Raw genomic sequence first — 20,396 nt, forward strand, 5'->3', positions numbered from 1 at the left:
TTGTCTCCTTCAACTTATATGTAAACTCTGTGAGGGCATGGATTTTTTTCCATCTTGTTTACTGCTCAAGGCTCAATGAAATTGAGTGGATGGATGGATTTGTACCTGGTCCTCCTGAAGGGTTCATTTTAGTTAGGAGAGACATATGATAATCAAATAAACCAATAAGTGAAAACTGTGTTTTCTGTGAGAAGATAAAACAGGGAAATGGAGTGGGAGTGATCAAGGTAAGGGGCACTGAATATGGGAGTCAAAGACGGCTCTCTGATGTTTTAAGGTATAAAATTAGTCTAGTGTGACTGGAGCACAGTGATCAAGAGGGAACCTGGTAGGAGATGAGTTTCCAGGATGGGAGGTGGGGAACCAGATTAGGAGGACTATGTGTAGCATGGTAAGGATTTGAGAGTTTACTTTAATTACAAAAAACCCCATAGCCGATTGTAAAGTTTTAAGTAAGGGAGTGAGTGGCATGTCTGGATTCCCATTTTCAAACGGTTGCTCTCACTGCTGTGATGAGACTCAACACGGGGTCGGGGTGCGGGAAGGGGACCGGAGTGAGATGTGGGGAGGATATATGGGCCTATAAAGATGCAGCCTTTCTTAGGAAATTAAAACTGCCAAGCAAAGGTAAAGCTGGCATTATGTGGCTATTTTTATATTCCAGAGCTGCTGCTGAAAAAAAACCTTGTGTGTGGCTTCCTAAATTGTCCCTAAAGCAGCTAGAATTTACGGCAGAGCTGAGGGGCTGCTGAGGACAGGAAGTAGGGGTATGGGACTGTGAGGGCTGCAGAGTTTCTTTTCACTCCCTGCTTTGCCAGGTTATATTACCAGTGAGGTACCTGATACACAGCCAGCGAGCCTTGTTGGCCTAATAAATACCCGTGTAGTCAGATATGGGATATGCAAAATAAACTGTTTTAAAAGACTGTAGCACCAGTTTTGGTTTATAACTTTCAGTTATTTTGATTTCATGTATGTGTCCTGAGGGCATATTACAGAAGTTGTAAAACTCATATTTGTAAGATAAAAATGCGCATGATTGAAGTAAGTGCTTCCGTAGTGATTCAATGATAGTATTTCTTTTTCCATTTCAGAAAACACCAACTTGATCATGGAGAGGTAAAGACTTAATATTACCAAAATTTGGCTTATTTTAATGTTTGTATATGTTTGGATTTTTCTTTCTAGTTCCATTTTCTAACTTTATTGGTAAGTCAGTAATCATCTTCAAAATAGGCCTCTATGTGTTTTTACGAGAATACTACAAACATGACCATTCATTTGTTAGAGCAGTTAGGTAGGAAACTCATTTGGTCGGCTCTGATCATCCTCAAGGTAATAGCAGTTCATTGCTGGAGACCATTTAGACGCATATGCAGAGTGTCTTTCGCATGATTAGGGATCACTTTTCTCTCTGCTCACCTTGCCCTGAGGCCTCAGAGATGTGACTGGTTGCTGTTCTCATCTCCTGGTGATTCAGCCTGGTTTTTTTTTTTAATTGAGGTATAATTGACATATTATGTTAGTTTCAGATGTACAACATAATGACTAGAATTTGTATATATTGTGGAATGATCACCATGATAAGTCTAGTTAACATCCATTACCATACATAGTTACTCAAATTTTTTTTCTTTTTTTTCTTGTGAAGAGGACTTTTAAGATCTATTCTCTCAGCAACAGCATGGTGACTATAGTTCATGATACTGTATCTCATATTTCCATCTGGTTCAGAAATGTGGGCTTTATTAACCCTAGGCTTCATTCTGAGCAGAATTATAGGACCACTTACCTTAGGGACTTTATAATTTTAGCCCTCTAATAAAAGCGACAAGTTTGAAAGTGAATTTTAAGACTTTCAGAAATCAAAATATTGATTATTATATTAAATATTATTAAATATTATTTCAGAAATCAAAATATTGTTACTAAGAAAAAGTACCCTTTTCCATATATTCACCAATTTAACAATATATTCTTAAACTTCACAAATAGTAGGAGTAAAAATATTTTCTCTTTCTTTCAGCTGGTTTATCATGCATTGCAGCTGTTAGCATATACAGTTCTTGGTGTTTTAATTATGAGACTAAAACTCTTTTTGACGCCACACATGTGCGTTATGGCTTCCTTGATCTGCTCAAGACAGGTGAGATGATTGTTATGTTGGCATTATAGCTGCTATGATAATTTTACCCCAGCCTTTGTTATTGAGTGGCCCTAAAATAATATTAAATGACCCAAAGTTCTTTAAATTGTTTATAATCAAAGTTCTTCATGGTTTTGTACTAACCTTTCCTAAGGGGTAAGGGCCAAAGCAGATCCCTTATCCTTTTAACTTCTAAAATAGTCCTTGGTGTACAACAAACACTCATTCAGTGCAGGCTGAATTCATGAATGATAACTACAGATATTGATAGAAAGCAGTGATCGCACAGGGGCCCACACTCAGAAGGACTCTGCACCTAGATTGATGCTCTGCTGTTGCTGTTTTGAACTTCTTAAAAAATGTCAGACAAGGAACCCACATTTTTTTTTGTTTTTTGGCTGCACCACATGGCATGTGGGATCTTAGTTCTTGACCAGGGATTGAACCCATGCCCCCTGCAGTGGGAGCATGGAATCTCAACCACTGGACTGCCAGGAAAGTCCCAAGGAACCCACATTTTTATTTTGCACTGAGTCTGGCAAATTATGTAGGTAGGCCTGGCCTTACCCGAATCTGGGAGTAGAGCAAGTTGACAGAAGAGTTTCTTAAATCATGTCCCACCTATATTAGGCTAATGGTAGAATTGTTTTGATCCCTCAGGTTATTGTTTCTGGAACTTTTCCTTAGAATTATTAGTCTTGTATCAGGGATTCTAGCAGAGACTGTATTCTTCTCTGGGAAGTTGGATGCAGGCTGGTTTGTACTAACAGTTGTCAATGTATTCTTAATTTGGTTTCAGCTGTTTGGATGGCTCTTTTGCAAAGTACATCCTGGTGCTGTTGTTTTTGCTGTGTTAGCAGCCATGTCAATACAAGGTTCAGCAAATCTGCAAACCCAGTGGAATATTGTAGGGGAGTTCAGCAATTTGCCGCAAGAAGAACTTATAGAGTGGATTAAATATAGCACTAAACCAGGTAAAAAAAGGTCATATTATTTAGCTGTGGTTTTCCCTACAGTTTTATGTACAACTGCACAATCCTCAACCCAAGTTACTTCCAATGGTTTTACTTCCAGGAAAACTGTGGTTTTCCCTACAGTTCTATGTACAACTGCACAATCCTGAACCCAAGTTACTTTCAATCTTTCTAAGCAGTCCTGCTTCTAGATTATCCAGAAAGAGAGAGATGTCCGTCTTGCTTATGTAGTTTGCAAAGGAAATGTTACATCTATTTTCTTAGTAATTTATTTCTCTATTTTACATAAATTCTAATTTTTTTCAACGTATATACAAAGTTTTGCATGGCACAATTTAAAATAATTTATGTTATCCTTATTTTCCTAATTAATTTTTAATCTTAGCCCTTCACATTCCTTTTTGAAATGAACTCATGGAATGTGATATTTTATTCATGTATAGAAAAAGAGGTTTTTGTTGTCATCTGAGTATCAAGTGACTGAATATTAAATCATCTTCCAGAATTCCTAGGTGCTATAAAACTTCCCTAGTCAATTTGTTACTTCTTTCCTAGAAGCAAGAAAAGACATTAAAAACAAACAAAAGAAACAGAAATCCTCAATGATGAGACATATGATGAGGCTTTATCTTCCAAGGAAAATAGTTTATCCAGGCTTGGTTGCTGACCACCATTTTATTAGCTACCTGACTTCATTCTGGTTCTGTCATTGACTCTGTATCATGATTCGGGCCTCAGCTTTTTCACCTGGGAAGTAACTGATTTGACCAGAAGGAGACCCCTTGTCATGCTCACCAGGTGTCTTCCTAAGACCTTCCTTCCTGCTTTGCAGATGCAGTGTTTGCAGGTGCCATGCCTACAATGGCAAGTGTTAAACTCTCCGCACTTCGGCCCATTGTGAATCATCCACATTATGAAGATGCAGGTTTGAGGTTAGTACACAAATATCACATTGTTGAAAACAAATTTTTCTTACAAATAGTGAGTGAGGGAACCAGCAAAATAATGAGAAGTGTTTCAAAAGGATATGGTGAACTGGGGTTTATAGAGTTTGGGGACAAAGAATGCTGAAATAAGATGGCTAAGTTCAATACAAACTGTTAAGGCCCCATAGGACAATAAAACTACAGTCTTTGGGGTTATCTTCTCTCCTAGGCAGTAAAAAGAAATCACCCCATGTCTGTTTTATACAGGTTACAGGGCTCCAAACACCCAGGTCCTTATTAGTTATCATCACCTTTTAAGCTCCCCAGAAGATTCACTAGCCTATAGTTTGTATTAAGATTTTCTTATAGGCTATTTTTCTTGAATTCTGAGGAGTCAGTTGAGATGGAATCCCATTCAAAGAGGATTTTTTTCTCATTTTCACCAATATAACCTACTAGAATGATCTTGTTTTTTTGTTTTTTTTTTTACTAATTTTTTATAAGTTAGAGTGTTGTGTTCTCTTTGTAAAGGAAATAGATTTAATTTTCATGCAATTTCTAGGTTGATCAGCTAGTCATTTCCTAAGTAATTGGTGAATCCTTATTAATATTTTGTATAACAGCAAGTCATACCTTTTATAAATAAAAAGCTTTTTCATTAAAAAATCAATGTTAGCAAACTAATTTCCAGAGCAATTGTATTGAATAAGTTTCATTTTTTGTATTTTGTTTTTTTTTTTAAATTAGGAATAAAATGGAGAGCCATTTAATGCTAATCGTTTGTTCTCAAAGTTAGGACTGTTGTACCTTTAAAGTAGTCCTGTAGTTGTGTCTGTGTAGCTCATACTCTTACTTGTGATAGAGTGATGGAGAATTTAAAACAAAAACAAGCACTCAAACAAACCAAAAGACTAAGTTTGGAAATGAAGAGATTCATTAAACTGAACTTTTTCTCTCAGGACTCTTGTGCTACCTGTGCTTTTCTCCATTGACCTCCCCAGTGCCCCTCAGCAGGAACTCCTGTGCAGAATGTTCCCTTGACCTGATTCTTCTGTACAGTCTTTCTTCTAGTTCCATTCAGTGCTTTTGTCCAAATAGGTTGATTGCATTCTTTTGATCTTGAAAATCTTCTGCCTAATTATTTTTCTTTAGAGCCAGAACAAAAATAGTATATTCAATGTATAGTCGAAAAGCAGCTGAAGAAGTGAAGCGAGAATTGATAAAGTTACAAGTGAATTACTACGTTCTGGAAGAGTCCTGGTGTATAAGAAGATCCAAGTGAGTACTTAATACAGCATTTTATATTCAGAAGACATTAAAGTTAATTCAGTCTCATGGCAAGTGCTTTACTAGTTGTATGTGTGAGATGTATATAATAGCAAAATACAAGCAGAAAAAACTTTTTGATAATTATTTGGAGTTTTTTCTTTTCTAGTCATTTTAAACATCTATTTATTTTATAATGATTTACATGTGCACATTACCTTAAAGGTATTGGCACTTATTGATAATTTCCCAGATTGTTCATATTTGCCTTTGATGTTCTTTTGAGAAACATTTATTTAAAGTTGGATGTATTTTCTTTCAAAAGACTTGTGGAGTCTGAAACCAAATAATGGAGAGTCTCATTATAATGAAGTCAGGCAGCTTTGTCCATACCACATCTCTGCACCATACCATATCCTGTGATAGCTGGGACCCCCCCTCCCAGCATCAACTCAGAGTGAACTTCTTTCTTTCTGTTTTGCATCTTATTTGAGTGGGAAAATAATTAACCTTACGGTGACCCATATTCTCTTGGGTTTATAGTTTTAAAAAGTATCTATTTCCACAGAGAAGTTCACTAAGCAGATTAGAGCAATAAGAGTAAGATTTTAAAAGCAAATGTGAATTCTAAAGTTGACTATTTAGAAATGTTACGCTTGGGTGACTAGACAGCAGATGATAGCTTGCTATTAAAATATCAGAGCATTCACCCCATGAGGAATACAGAAAGGAATAGTTTTATCAGAAATCAAGGATATTTTATGGAATACTATTATTTTTAAAATTCTCACTACTCTTTAAGTAAACAGAAGTCTCCAGGAGATTGCTGTATCTGTGGCTTAATCATACTCATTTACCATGTATTTCAACAATACACAAGGGTGTTAAGATGAAATGATTAATATTGACTTAGGAGTAAAGATAGTTCTGTGACACAGTACCTATCAAGCATTGCCCACAAGGAAACTCAAATAAATTTTTATTGTTGAATGATTTTCCATTGAATATGTCACAGGTGATTTGAATTTAATCAGGATCTACAGAAAATGTTATTGAGTCATAATTTAGAAAACGCTTTAAGTCTTTATGAACGTAAGAATATATGTGAAACTTATATACATAAACTTTAACTTTGTTATATAAATTTAGGACAAAAAGTCATAAGAATCTCTCATAACAATTTGATGAAGACACTGTAATAAATGAATGGTGGGCTGACATTTGCAGTCAGAAGGACTGTTTTTTGGCAGAGATTTCCACCAGCATTGGGATCTTCTTTACTGACTTAGGGTTTACTCTCCAACTCTCCAGTTCAGTGATGCCAGCCTGAAACACCTGTAGGTTACTGGAACATAAAAATTATTTCATGACCTTTTTTCTCCAAGCTAATGATGAACCTTGATTCAAGATTCTTCATTTTTTCCTAGCCTCCTGCATAGTGTTATGAATATGTGGAAATTGCAGAGGCTAAGGTGCTTCATTCTGAAAAGAAAAAAGGGACTTCCCTGGTGGCGCAGTGGTTAAAAATCCGCCTGCCAGTGCAGGGGACATGGGTTCAATCCCTGGTCCGGGAAGATCCACATGCCATGGAGCAACTAAGCCCGTTGATGTTGATGGAGCTAAGATGTTGACGGAGCTCCTTGGATTTGCATAGTTGTAGTAGTCTCATGTTCTGATGGACAGAGCACTGGTTTTTGTACACAAGAAAGGATCAAAAGACAAATTTGGGAAGTATGGCAATAAATCTTGCACACTAAACAAAGTCAGCAGTAAAGTAACTGGCTTCTGATCATCTCCATTTAGAGCTCACTTACAGGCATTAAGACTGAGAGTTGAGAGGGGTGGAGGTGTGTGCCAGCTTCCCCGCCTCTGGACCTTGACTTGCCCTTGTTGTATTTGTTGCAGCAGGAGTGGGGAGGGAGGAAGCTGAAGAAGTGGCTTCCTCTCATCTGGTTTCCCTGCTCAGTTACTGAAAGAACACTATCTACTACAGGATTATAAGTCTCAGGAAATCTTAGATAGGTGCACTCTGCTTAAAGCTGGAGACAAAACACAGCTGTGCTTTCTGTCCTGACAGGGAAGCAGGTGGAGGGCGCAGACAGAAGAGGAAAGGGAAGAAGGACTAATACTTAGCACATACCTTTGCAGAAGGAAGAACTGAGTTTCTGGCCAGAGAGCTCTCTACCAGAATCGGGATCTTCTTTATTCCCTTGGCCCTCACTCTCCAATTCTTTCTGTTATGCCAGCCTGAGACAGCTGTATGTTACTGGAAAAGAAAGCTATGGCAGAACAGGGGGAGCAAGTGGGGAATTCAAATAGGAGAAGAAAGGGAAGAGGGACTAATATCTATCTGGAGCTTAAACTGTGCTTGGCACCTTGGTAGGCACTGTATTTATGTGCTCTCATTAACAGAGTGGGCTAATTGTGTGCTTGATTATTCCTTAAATACTTGATACCCTGTGTTCAAATACAAGTAGGAAAATATACTCAAATGCAAGTTGTAGATGAGTTTTTAATTAACTCCTTTTTTATTCTCAGTTCTCTGCTCTCTTTCTCATTAATTCCCATAATAGAGTTGACATAAAATTAAAATACGTGAATTCAGAAGAAAATTATTCAGATTTTCACTAATGCCATTTTAAAGATGTAGCTGGCTGGCCTGGGGAAACTTCAGAAAACTCGGAAAAGGACTAAAGGATGTTAGACAGAGCTCACAAAGGCAGCTCTTTGCCCTCTTCTTTTCCTGAAAGCAATTGAACTCAGTAGCTGGTACTTCATATATGTTTTACTCTCTACTGTCATTGGCCTGCAGTGTAATAACGGTTTGGCCTTAGTATGTGTGAGAAAATTAAAACATAGAAAATCCAAGTTCCGTCATATTTTCGTACATCGATAGAATCTAGTGTCGACAAGGGTGTGCAAAAAAGTGTGCACTGAACACTCTGCAGGAACACTCACTGGTAATACCTTTTTGGGAGATACTTTGATAGAAGCAAAGTGAAAATTGTATAGCCTTTTGACATAGTGATAGTGCTGCTTCTAGAAGTTTAGCTTACAGAAAAATATGGGCATAACATTGTTTATATCAGCATTGTTTTATAATGACAAAATGAGAAACAAAATATCCATCCATAAAAGAGTCGTTAAATAATACATAGAATTACTAGCATCTATGAAAAAGAATAAAGTAGGTCTTTATGAAATGCAACAATGACCACTTTTCATTCCTAAGTGAGGAGTCCCAGATTAATCTTGTTTTTGTAAAAGCAACCCAGGAGCATCTGTGAATACGAATATGTCTGTGCCTATGTTTTTGTGTGCTTGTATGTCTGAACGTGAAAAGGTCTAGCAGAATGTATGCTGGATTGTTTATAGAAGCCACCTCTGAGAAACGGTGTTGGAGGTGACAGTGACTCACTTATTTATTTTGATAGGTTTATATTTTGACACTTTTTGGGTGAAGGTTACCTTTAAATTAAAAATGTTATTGAAAAGGAGAAAGCATGTGCATTTCTGTCTAGTGCTTGCCTCGTGGTGGAGAGCAGGGGAGTGGGACTGCCATTGGGAATAAAAGGGACTTGTTGGAAATGGTTTTTTCTCTTATAAAGAAAAGTGAAACAACTATGACAAAACATAAGCTGTTGCAAATCTCTATAATTTTTCCTTGATTTTTCTGTTTTTAATATTTTAAAAAAACATAAACATTGTGAAATTCCTTTCACCTTTTTTGTTTCCATTGATATTTGGAAGAGTCCAGCCCAGTTGTCTTGTAAGAATGTTCCACATTTGGATTTGTCTAATTTATTCCACATGATTAGATTCAGTTTGACAAAATTTGGCAAGAATAGTACATAGAAGATGTGTACTTCCATTATGTCACTTTGGTAGGTACCTGTAACTTTGTTCTATTATTGGTGATGCTAAGTTTGATCACTTGATTAAAGAATGTTCCCCAATTCTCTCCATTTTAAGTAGACAAATCTCCTTTATAATCAATAGCCTGTCACCAGGTAGTTCTTGCATCCACTTCTTATAATTCCCTGAATCAGTTATTACATTGATGATTATAAAATAGTTAGGTAATATAGATTTGAAAGTAATATATCAGTTACTGATTAGGTGATCTTTGACGTTACTATTGTAATTGTTTGGGGGCACCATGTACTGTACCCATATAAGATGGCAAACTTGATGGGTGTGTGTGTCCTGACTGTTCTACCAACCAGCCATTCCCATCTCTCTCCCTCTCCTTGGGCCTCCCTACTCCCTGAGACACAGGCCAATTAATAACCTTTCAGTGGCCTCTAAGTGTTCAAGTGAAAGAGCTACATGTCTCTCACTTTAAATCAAAAGTTAGAAATGTTTAAGTTTAGTAAGGAAAGCATGTCAAAAGCCAAGATTGGCCAAAAGCTAGGTCTCTTGTGCCAAACAGTTAGCCACATTGTGAATGCAAAGGAAAAGTTCTTGAAAGAAATTAAAAGTGCTACTCCAATGAATACATGAACGATAAGAAAGTGAAACAGCCTTATTGCTGATATGGAGAAAGTTTTAGTGGTCTGGATGGAAGATCAGACCAGTCACAACATTTCCTTAACCCAAAGCCTAATTCAGAGCAAGGCCCTAACTCTCTTCAGTTCTATGAAGGCTGAGAAGGTAAGGAAGCTGCAGAAGAAAAGTTTGAAACTATAGAGTTTGGTTCATGAGATTTAAGGAAAGAAGCCGTCTCCATAACATCAAAGCGCAAGGTGAAGTGGCAAGTGCTGATGTACAAGCTGCAGCAAGTTATCCAGAAGATCTAGCTAAGATCATTAATGAAGGTGGCTACCCTAAACAACAGATTTTCAATGATGAAATCGCCTTCTATTGGAAGAAGATGCCATCTAGGACTTTCATAACTAGAGAGGATAAGTCCATGCCTGGCTTCAAAGCTTCAAAGAACAGGCTGACTCTTATTAGAGGCTAAAGCAGCTGATGACTTGACGTTGAAGCCAGTGCTCCATTTATCATTCTGAAAATCCTAGGGCCCTTATGAATTATGCTAAACCTGTTTTGCCTGCGCTCTATAAATGGAACAACAGAGCCTGGGTGACAGCACAACTGTTTATTTACAACATGGTTTACTGATTTTGTTAAGCCCGCTGTTGAGACCTACTGCTCGGGAAAAAAAGATTCATTTCAAAATATGACTGCTCATTGACAATGCACCTGGTCACCCAAGAGCTCTGGTGGATGTACGACAAGATTAACGTTTTCATGCCTGCTCATGCAACATCCATTCTGCAGCCCATAGATCAAGAGTAATTTCCAAGTCTTATAATTTAAGAAATATATTTTGTAAGGCTATAACTGCCATAGCTAGTGATTCCTCTGATGGATCTGGGCAAAGTCAGTTGAAAACCTTTTTGGAAAGGATCCACCATTCTAGATACCATTAAGAACCTTTGTGATTCATGGGAAGAGCTCAAAGTCTCAACATTAGCAGGAGCTTGGAAGAAGCTGATTCCAGCCCTCATGGATGACTTTGAGGGGTTCAAGGCTTCAGTGGAGGCAGTAACTGCAGATGTGGTAGAAATAGCAAGACAACCAGAAGTAGAAGTGGAGCCTGAAGATGTGACTGAATTGCTGTAATCTCATGATAAGACTAATGGATGAGGAGTTACTTCTTATGCATAAGCAAAGAAAGTAATTTTTTGAGATGGAATCTACTCCTGGTGAAGATGCTGTGAAGATTGTTAAAATGACAACAAAGGATTTAGAATATTATATAAACTCAGTTGATAAAGCAGCAGCAGGGTTTGAGCGTACTGATTCCAATTTTGAAGGAAGTTCTACTGTGGGTAAAACACTGTCAAACAGCATTGCATGCTACAGAGAAATCATTCATGAAAGGAAAAGTCCATCAAGGTGGCAAACTTCATTATTGTCTTATTTTAAGAAATTGCCACAGCCACCCCCGCTGTCTGCAACCATCACCCTGATCAGTCAGTAGCCATCAACATCAAAGCAAGGCCCCCCGCCAGCAAAAAGATTGTGAAGCCTTATCACTGAAGTCTCAGTGATGGTTAACGTTATTTTAGCAATAAAGAATTTTTAAATTAAGGTATGTAATTCTACTGCACACTTAATAGACTTCAATATAAACATAACTTTTATATGCACTTGGAAACTAAAAAATGTAACTCACTTTATTGCAATGTTTGCTTTATTGTGGTGGTCTGGAGCCAAACCCGCGATCTCCCGGAGGTACGCCTGTATGATGTTCTGTGTCAGTATATTACCACTGAGTATGTGCTTGATACAGTCTCTCCCTTAATCGCTTATGTCATGGGTACTTCCCATTTTACAAATGTGGAGAGGGAGACTGAGTGAACTACCCAATACAAAATTCTTGGTAAGTAGCTGAGGCAGAATTCAATGGAGATTTCCTACCCCAATACCTGAATTCATGTATATTATATGTCTTTTCTTTCTTTATAGTTACCTTCGCTGTGTTCACCTTATTCTCAAGAGGATTTATGGTAGCTTACATAAATATAAATAACTATGATAGGATTTAAAAAAAAAACTAAGAAAAAAATGACATGAGAGCAGGAACATAAAAAGTGTGTTCCTTTATCTGCCATTATATAATGTACATTGATTTTTAATCTGCACATTAACTTTTCTAGGCCTGGTTGCAGTATGCCTGAAATCTGGGATGTGGAAGATCCTGCTAATGCTGGGAAACCTCCCTTATGTACCCTCTTAGTAAAGGAGTCCAAGCCTCACTTCACCACTGTATTCCAGAATAGTGTTTACAAAGTCTTAGAAGTTATAGAGGAATGACCGCTGCCTACAGAGAAGTCCACCAGTAATGGTTATCATGTTTTGCTAATAGCTTATGCCTTGTTTTTAATTCAAATCCCCAAAACTTTTATAAGTAACTGTTTTCAAATGAAAAACATCTTATTTGGTCAATTTGAATGTCATTCTGATTGTAAAAATACTTATACGTTTATCAGTTGGTTACTATTTCAATGCACCCCTTAAAATTTGCTATGCAAATGAGTATATGCTTGTACTTGACTTAAATATTTGTCCTAAAGTGAGCAAAGCTACCTGTATAAAAAATATGATGGGTCGTGACAAGGGTGATATGAAAATATAGTCACTTACGGACTGTTTAGGGGCTCATTTTACAGTTCGTGGACTATTGATGCCACTTGCTTTATTCTCTGCGTTTTGCTGTTGTCTTTTGAACATTTCAGCGATTATTGTAAGTTCCTCAGTCAAGTCAGCCCCTGTCATCAACTTCAGTAAGAATAGATGGGGCAGACATGCGTATTTGCTATGTAGAACTCTGTTTGTTTCACTTCTTCACATTCTTTTCTCTGTTGCTCTCGTTAATGAAGCATTTCCTGCCTGTTATTAATCCAAGCTCTTGGACCTAGTCCTTAAGACCAAATTCCTGTTAACTGCCAACCATGTGGCATTAGTGTGTGTGCGTCTGTCTGTCTGTCTCTCTCTTTCTCAATATTCTTTGTCAAATAAGTGCTATTTACACATTTAGTTGCTTAGCAAGTACTTATTCTTGGTTTAAAAAATTTAATGACAATTGTGTATTTTTAGTATTCATTTTTAGTATTGTTCAAATGTTTATATTTTAATAACTTTAAACCACTTAAAATTTTTCATGTATAATTGTAGACTTAGGAAAACTATTTTGAACAACCACAAATATAATGCATCTAGAAACTAATGTATATTTGAGTAGACATAATTTATAGTGGAACAGTAGACTGTAGTATGTGGTAATTTTTCTTTTACTATTAAGATACAATAAAATATGACTAATTTTTTTGTCAAATAAGTAAATGAATAATGATAAGTGAATGGAGTTTTTATATTTTACTTTTAAAATTGCCTGTCTTTAATAAGACGAAGCCTTAAACCTTATGTTATAATTTTGGTTCCAAAAAGCATCATTTCAGTATGAGGAATGAGTATATTCAGCCTTCCTCTTTGTTTTTTTTCTTTCCTGTTTATTTTTATTTGGAAAATTTTCCAACCTGCTTTAAATTTCTAGTATGAATTTTTGTTTCTTAAAAGTTAATTTGTGTGAAATGAGATTCTTCAAAACAGTGAATCCTCATAGTTTTGAGAAATGGTTTTAAGATTTAACGTTCTAAGCAAACCATGACTCTGGTGGACTACACGTTTAATTACACAGTGTTCTCTTTATTAACCACAGGCAGATTAACCTCATTGTGGATTGTCCTTGAGACCTGAGTCCTCAGGGATGGTTTCCGGTGCCCACTCCGGGGAGCCAGTGAAGAGCTGTTCTCTTTCTGCCTTCTCACCAGAGCCCAAGGACAAGCCTGGTCTGGGGGAGGCACTAGCTTGCTTAGAGCAGACAGCTGCCGAGACAGCCTGGGCTGAGGACTGTGCAGCCCCCAGTCTTCCCCAGAGCCCGCCTCTCCCAGGGAGCCTCCTTCCAGCGGAGATTGTCAGTGTCTTCAGGTGCCTGCCCCCTCTTTCTCACTTACCGGGTGACTTATTTCTTGGTCTTTTGCCAGTCAGAAAACAAGGAAGCATCTGGGGAGTTGTGGATTAGGAGTAGAATTTGAGCAATGATGAAGCAATGCAGAAAAATGGCAAGTGGGCACTTGAGGTCGAGGAGGATGAGAGGCACCATGGGCAGGAAGAGCGGAAGTGTGTGCTCTGCTTTATTTGCCATTGTTTCTCTCGTAAATATGTTTTATACATCCAGCAGTTACAATTTTTTTAAAAAAATTTTACTTTTAAAGTTCTCTATTCTTCCCACCTTTCAGGAATTCCTTTCCCAGTAAGTTCACATGTAATTATTTGAAATTCTATATAGGAAAAACATTAAAATACTGTTATAACTGTTTCATATGCTGGGAAAAGATAAAAGTAATCAAATTAGTTTTTTTTTTTTTTTTTTTGCCAGAAGACTCCTTTTGTAACAGTATTTATTGATGTAACTCCACCAGCAAACTATGAGTACATTTTAGGCCAGTCAGTTTAGAACAGAGGCCTTGGGCTACACTGCACACTCAGCCTTGGTCACATCTGGTAGCAGCCGGTGCTGTAGATTATTAATATCTTTTATGGCAGCACAGAGTAGTGGTAGGTTTGATATACATGACAAAATAGTATTAAAGCTCAGTATTTTATGCATTTTTAGCATTTAAAAATATTTTGCTTTAGTGTGAGGAAGGTTAGGATGGGCAAGGAAGTGATAAAATAGCTATTGCTATGACATAAAAAAAAACAAAGTTGGGGCATTATTTCTATAAAAAGATAAGCCTCTAAAAGTGCTTAGCAGAAACAGCGTAGTGTTAAAATAGAACAATGATATTAAGGAGAAAATGAAAGGATGTATCAGAAATAAAGTGATAATGCATAGGGGAATTGTATTTTTATGAATTTTATGCCAGTTTACATGTACTATATATGTTAAATAAAAAAGATCATGAAAAATATAGAAAGTGTTTTTTTGATTGTTATTTTCATTTCCTCCTTGGCTGTGGACATGTTCAGCCTCATTCTGTAGTCAGATAACCATGAACTGGTTTGTGACAGATTGCAGTCCTGAATAAATGGGAAGGGTTAAAGGTCCATGACACCACTTAGTTCTCTCCATCAGTGGTGGTATAGGTGTTGAGGTTCCCCATACTCTTCTTATGTTTATGGCATTATACACTAACATTTCCTTTATCATTTCCATGAAGGGACACAATCATTCTTTAAAGCCATATTTTGAGGATAATTCCAGAATTGCTGAAACCTTTTTTTCATACATTAGTTCTAAACCACAGTTTGGTCTCATGACATTTCCTAAATTATAGCTCCTTGTATTTGCTTGATATAAGCATCAACTTAGTTTTTGTTTGTTTTGTTTTTAATCTGCTTGGAGGACAGTTTAGCTTAATTCATGCCTGTATAATATTTTTACACAGTAACACCTTCATTCTCTGACATGTTTGAGGTCAGTTATTCTCAAATATAGTGTGCATCAGAATCACCTGGAGGGCTTGTTAAAACACAGATTGCTGCATCCCACCACAGAGGTTTCTGATTCAGTTGGCCTAAGGTGGTGCTATATGATCTGAATGATTGTGTCCCCAAAATTCATATGTTGAAATCCTAATCCCCAAGGAGATGATATTAGGAGATGGGACACTTGGGGGTGATCAGGTCATGAGGATGGAGCTCTGATGAATAAGATTAGTGCCCTTATAAAAGAGGCCCAAGAAAACTCCCTTTCCTCCTCCACCATGTGAGATCACAGCTACAAGGTGTAATCTATAAGCTAGGAAGTGGGCTCCCACCAGATGCTGAATCAGCTGGCACCTTGATCTTAGACTTCCACCCTCCAGAACTGTAAGAAATAAATTTCTGTTCTTAATAAGGTACCCAGTTTGTGGTATTTTGTTATAGTAGCCCCAAAGTAGTAAGTCAGGTAAGGCCCCCGAATTTGCATTCTAACCAGTTCTCAGATAATGCTGATGATGTTCCTGCAGGGATGGTACTTGAGAAAAGTGGCTCTAATGGATGGGAAGAGACTATCTGGAATCCTGGCCTCTAGAGGCTCCATTCCTGAGAGCACTTATCCCAACAGGACAGGCTAGAGGGTCCCTATGTTGGGAACTGAATTTTACGGAGTCCTTTCTTTGTCTCTTAGGGAGCGTGCTTCAACGGAACTTGCAAGGAACATAGATAAGGTGATTTTTAACCAAGAACAGATAAGGTAATTTTTAACCAGACACTAATACAGCTCACTTGCATTGTGTTTTCTCAATAGGTGGTATGGGTCATTTAATTATTTTGAACTTGTACACTAGACTGGGCTTAGACCTGTTTCTTTTCAGTTCAGAGATGGAAAAAGAGTGAAATCATTTGAGATCAAATTTACTTTTGTAAAATTACTTTGCCTAAAAGAAAATAGATATATTCAGTGATGTGTGTGGATTTTAAAACTTCATTTTCCACTTTATTACTTTTGTTTGGCTCCAAAAATCCTTAGTCTTCTCCCTCAATTAGGGAGCAGTTAAGGATCAGCTCTGGTTCACAGATCACCTGTTTCTCTCTTCTGCCTTCCCTTTCTCCTTCCCCCAACTAGACCTTTCTAATTTAAATCAGTAAAATTGTTCCCTGTGCAGAAAAAGAGGAGGTGCTTTTGAACTTCATCACATTCTTTTTTTTTTTTTTTTTTTTTTTTTCCCGGTACGCGGGCCTCTCACTGTTGTGGCCTCTCCCGTTGCGGAGCACAGGCTCCGGACGCACAGGCTCAGCGGCCATGGCTCACGGGCCCAGCCGCTCTGTGGCATGTGGGATCTTCCCGGACTGGGGCACGAACCCGTGTCCCCTGCATCGGCAGGCGGACTCTCAATCACTGCGTCACCAGGGAAGCCCTCATTACATTCTTGATTTTTATTTCACAGTACTGTATCAGTACAAATACGTTTTTACATTCGAAGTTAAAAAGGACATTAAGATATAGAAAAGTCTTGAAAACTCTTTCCTCTTACCTTTCCTCCCATGAGAGAGATTTTAAAATTCTGAATGAATGTGAGAGTTGGAGACTTTTTCTCAAGATTTTGAGTCATTGTAGTGTAATTAAAAGGTAGATTTTTTTTTTTTTTGCAAAGAGATTAAGATATTATTGATATTGGCTCTGCTTTCAGAGCAATGCTTTCTACTTTTAAATCTAACCCAAAATTCTAATTAAGTAATGAGTTGTCAAAATGACTTTCAGATAAACGGTAGCACTATCAAGTATTCTGTTTATGCAGCATGTGCATTTAAATTCAGCATAATATAATTTCATTGATTTTTTAAAAGTAGCTGGACTTTTTTTCCCCTGTATGCAGATTTAATACCTTGAAAGAAAGTTGAATGTAACAGAATTATGCTCATTCAGTTGTTATGCTGATTGCTTTTAAAGCTTTAGTACTTACCCATTTCTAAAAAAATAGAACTGAAAATAAAAAATGACCATTTCTAAGAAGATTTGGCATCAGGCCATGAAAACTGATTTTTTTTAAATGGTGCCTGAAGGCCAGCTCTTCAGCTCAGCTTTAAGGACACAGCTAACATCCCTGGTTCTGCCCCCCTTGGTGATGATGCCCCCTCTGGTCTTCACTCTTGGTATCTGCTTATTAACCAGAGTCCAGATTCAGAGGCCTCCCTCTTGCCCTAGAACATCCTCTTCCTAGGAGCTGCAATTCGGTTATTCACTCCAAACTATGATGAATTTGGCTTTTTCTAACAAAGACTCTTTATGGCAGTCGTCCTCATACTTGTCTGTACATTGTAAATAATTTGCGAAGCTTTGAAAATACTGAAGCCTTTTCCTCACCTCCACAGATTGAGATTTAATCAGTCTGGGGTGTGTCCTAAGATTTGGAACTTCAAAAAAATGCCCAAGTGACGTTTTAGAACCAGGCCTCTCTGCCTTACATCTGTATGTCCACCCTTTGCATGTCTCTGCCCAATCGAATTAGAAACGGTAAGCAAGTTTCTCACACACAGTCTCCTTTATTAATAATGATTGACTCTTCCTACTTTATGAATAATGGAATGTAATGTTGAGTAGAGTCTCTAAGGAAAGAATTCTGTGTTTGATTAGAGATGAGTGCCATGGTGGCTGTGGGCAGCGGGAGAGTGGCAGCATAAGTATGTATATGTGTGAACCCTGATTTGAGTGACAGTGAGAAATGGGGATATAGCAGCCAACAAACAAAAACCAAAAAGGAAGAAAAAGAGACTAATTTAAAAATCACTTTGACAATTTAATATTAGTTGTGGAGAATCAGGTTTCTGTTCTTTGCTGATTTTTTTTTCGTGGAATATGCTTTCTTGATCAGTTTTAATTTCAAGATACAACTCAACTCAAATGTCACCTCCTCTGTGAAGCCTTCCCTGACTGCCTATCCTTTGGCTGAGTGAACTGCCTCTACTGTCCACACTCCTATAACCCCTAAATTCTGCACATTTAACATGACTTTTTCTACTGCATTGTGTCCTGTCAGATGGGACCTGTGTCTTATTCCATTCCGAATCCACAGTGCCTCCTAGCACCATGCCTAGCAAGTGGTAACACTTAATGATTTTTTAAATAAACCATACTTTATTCAACAATGCAGTCAATTCCATTGTAGATGGCACTAAAATTTATTTTTTTAAACTAAAAGAAATGGAAGATTATGTATTCCAACTGTGGAGATGAAATAATAAGGAAACGCAGTATCTCCAGATTAGATTAATATCATATATAGGAAAAAAATGTCCTTGATAAGCAGCTAAACAAAAATGAACCTCACAACATATCCTAGCTAGCTACCTTGATACATTCAGAAATGGCTGGTAACCAAATAACTGCTGGGAAGCAATATGGCAAAGATGGATATGTCTGTCTCCAAAGGAAGGATTCTCTTTGGCCTAGTTTGGGTTGTGTGGCCCAGGATACTATGATGGCTGGTCCTAGGATACTATGATGGCCGGTCCTGGGCACATTCACTGCTGGTCAGGAAGCAGGGAACTCTGATTAGGAATTTAGTTCAAGTCTGGGAGGAGGGGATTCCCAAAGGATGGGGAGAGACTCACGTTATCACTAGATGAGGATGTTAAGACAAAACAGATGACAGCAGTCATACAATTAATATTACCATAATTGAGACAACTAAATTAGAATCCTGGATCCATTCTTTACAAACTTTTTAAGGTAAGACATGTTTATTTGAGAATCAGTCTTCTTTTAAAAAGGATATGCCTCCAAGGGTGGTTAAAAACGAGAAGTAGACAAATTCACAAACACAGCAGGAAATTTTAACATACCTGTCTTAGAAATTGATGTAATAAGCAGGCAAAAAGGTCAGTAAGGATATACATGATTTGAGTAATAAAATAATGTTGATGTAATGGTCATATATAGAACAACTACACTGAACAAATGAAAAATACACGTTCTATTCTAACATGTGGGACGTTTTCAAGAACTGACAAAGCATGAACTCCAGGGAGGCATAAATTTTTTGTCTATTTTTTTCACTGATGTAACCTAGAATAGTACCTGGCATATATGTGTGCTCAATATTTGTTGAATGAAAAAAATTGATCCTACGGGGGGCCAAATAGTGATTCTTGAAAAAAAATTAATGATTAAAACCCCTTAATGTGAAAAATCAATACAAAATTTAAAAAACAGTTTTAAATACTCCATGAATCAAAGAAGAATCTTATGATGAAAATTTGAGGAAAAAAATAGAACAATGGTATACTACAAACTACTTGAGGGATATAATTAAAGCAAATCTAGAAATTTGCTTTTTTCCTATTTAGTGTAAAATGCACATATTAAACTAAAAATGAATTCAAATGTCAATGTCAGGAATATAGACAAAGAACAGCGGAATACTCCCTCCCCAAACTGAAGGAAATAACGAGCAGAACTTGATGAAATAGAAAACAACGATATCAAAGCCAGAGTTGGTTATTTGAAATAATTCATAATTGAGAGAAAATAAGAAGGCATAAAAATTAGGAATGGCAAATTACAGAAGCTGCAGAGAGTAGGTGGAGGAGATGTTATGAAAAACCTTGTCAATAAGTTTGAACACTTAGATAAATGGTTAAATTCCTAGAAAAATACAACTAGTCCAAAAAGAAATAGAAATTAGGAATAATCTTATCCCTAGCAAAGAAATTGAATTAATAATATTTTAAGATCTTCCCTCAAAGAAAACAACAAATCCAGAGAGTTTTGCAGACCTCTTCTACTAAACATTCAAGATACCGACTATATCAATTTTGTACAAACACCCAGAGAATAGGAGATAAGAGAACTCCAGTTTTTTGGCAACTGTAACATTAAGCAACAAGAGCAGAGTAGGATTAATGCAGTATAGGAAAATTACAGGTCTATTACATTCATGAACAAAGATGTAAACAAGAACCAAGAATGAATTGAACATAAGTTGTAAAAATACTAGTTTACCTCAAATTGACCTATATTTTAATCAACATACCAATAGGCTTTTTATAGAGCTTGACAAGCTGAATGTAAAAATTTTATGGATG

At 37.1% G+C, this 20,396-nt stretch overlaps 1 protein-coding gene across 1 annotated transcript in view; it reads left to right on the top strand.

Annotated features, from left to right (window-relative positions):
• DPY19L1 (dpy-19 like C-mannosyltransferase 1) overlaps positions 1–13,742 on the top strand; it is a gene marked incomplete at its 5' end in the record, with an annotated part of 94,602 nt that extends 80,860 nt beyond the window's left edge. The window contains 7 exons of the mRNA XM_082662197.1: positions 1,095–1,119; positions 2,027–2,146; positions 2,946–3,120; positions 3,953–4,052; positions 5,199–5,324; positions 11,981–12,162; positions 13,543–13,742. Of these exons, the coding sequence (XP_082518323.1) occupies positions 1,095–1,119; positions 2,027–2,146; positions 2,946–3,120; positions 3,953–4,052; positions 5,199–5,324; positions 11,981–12,137 (703 nt within the window). The 3' untranslated portion in view covers positions 12,138–12,162; positions 13,543–13,742. The remainder of the gene's footprint in view (positions 1–1,094; positions 1,120–2,026; positions 2,147–2,945; positions 3,121–3,952; positions 4,053–5,198; positions 5,325–11,980; positions 12,163–13,542) is intronic.
• Positions 13,743–20,396: the final 6,654 nt, after the last annotated feature.

The sequence above is a fragment of the Grampus griseus genome, assembly GCF_964374135.1.
Source record: "Grampus griseus genome assembly, chromosome: 9".
Lineage (NCBI taxonomy): Eukaryota > Metazoa > Chordata > Mammalia > Artiodactyla > Delphinidae > Grampus > Grampus griseus.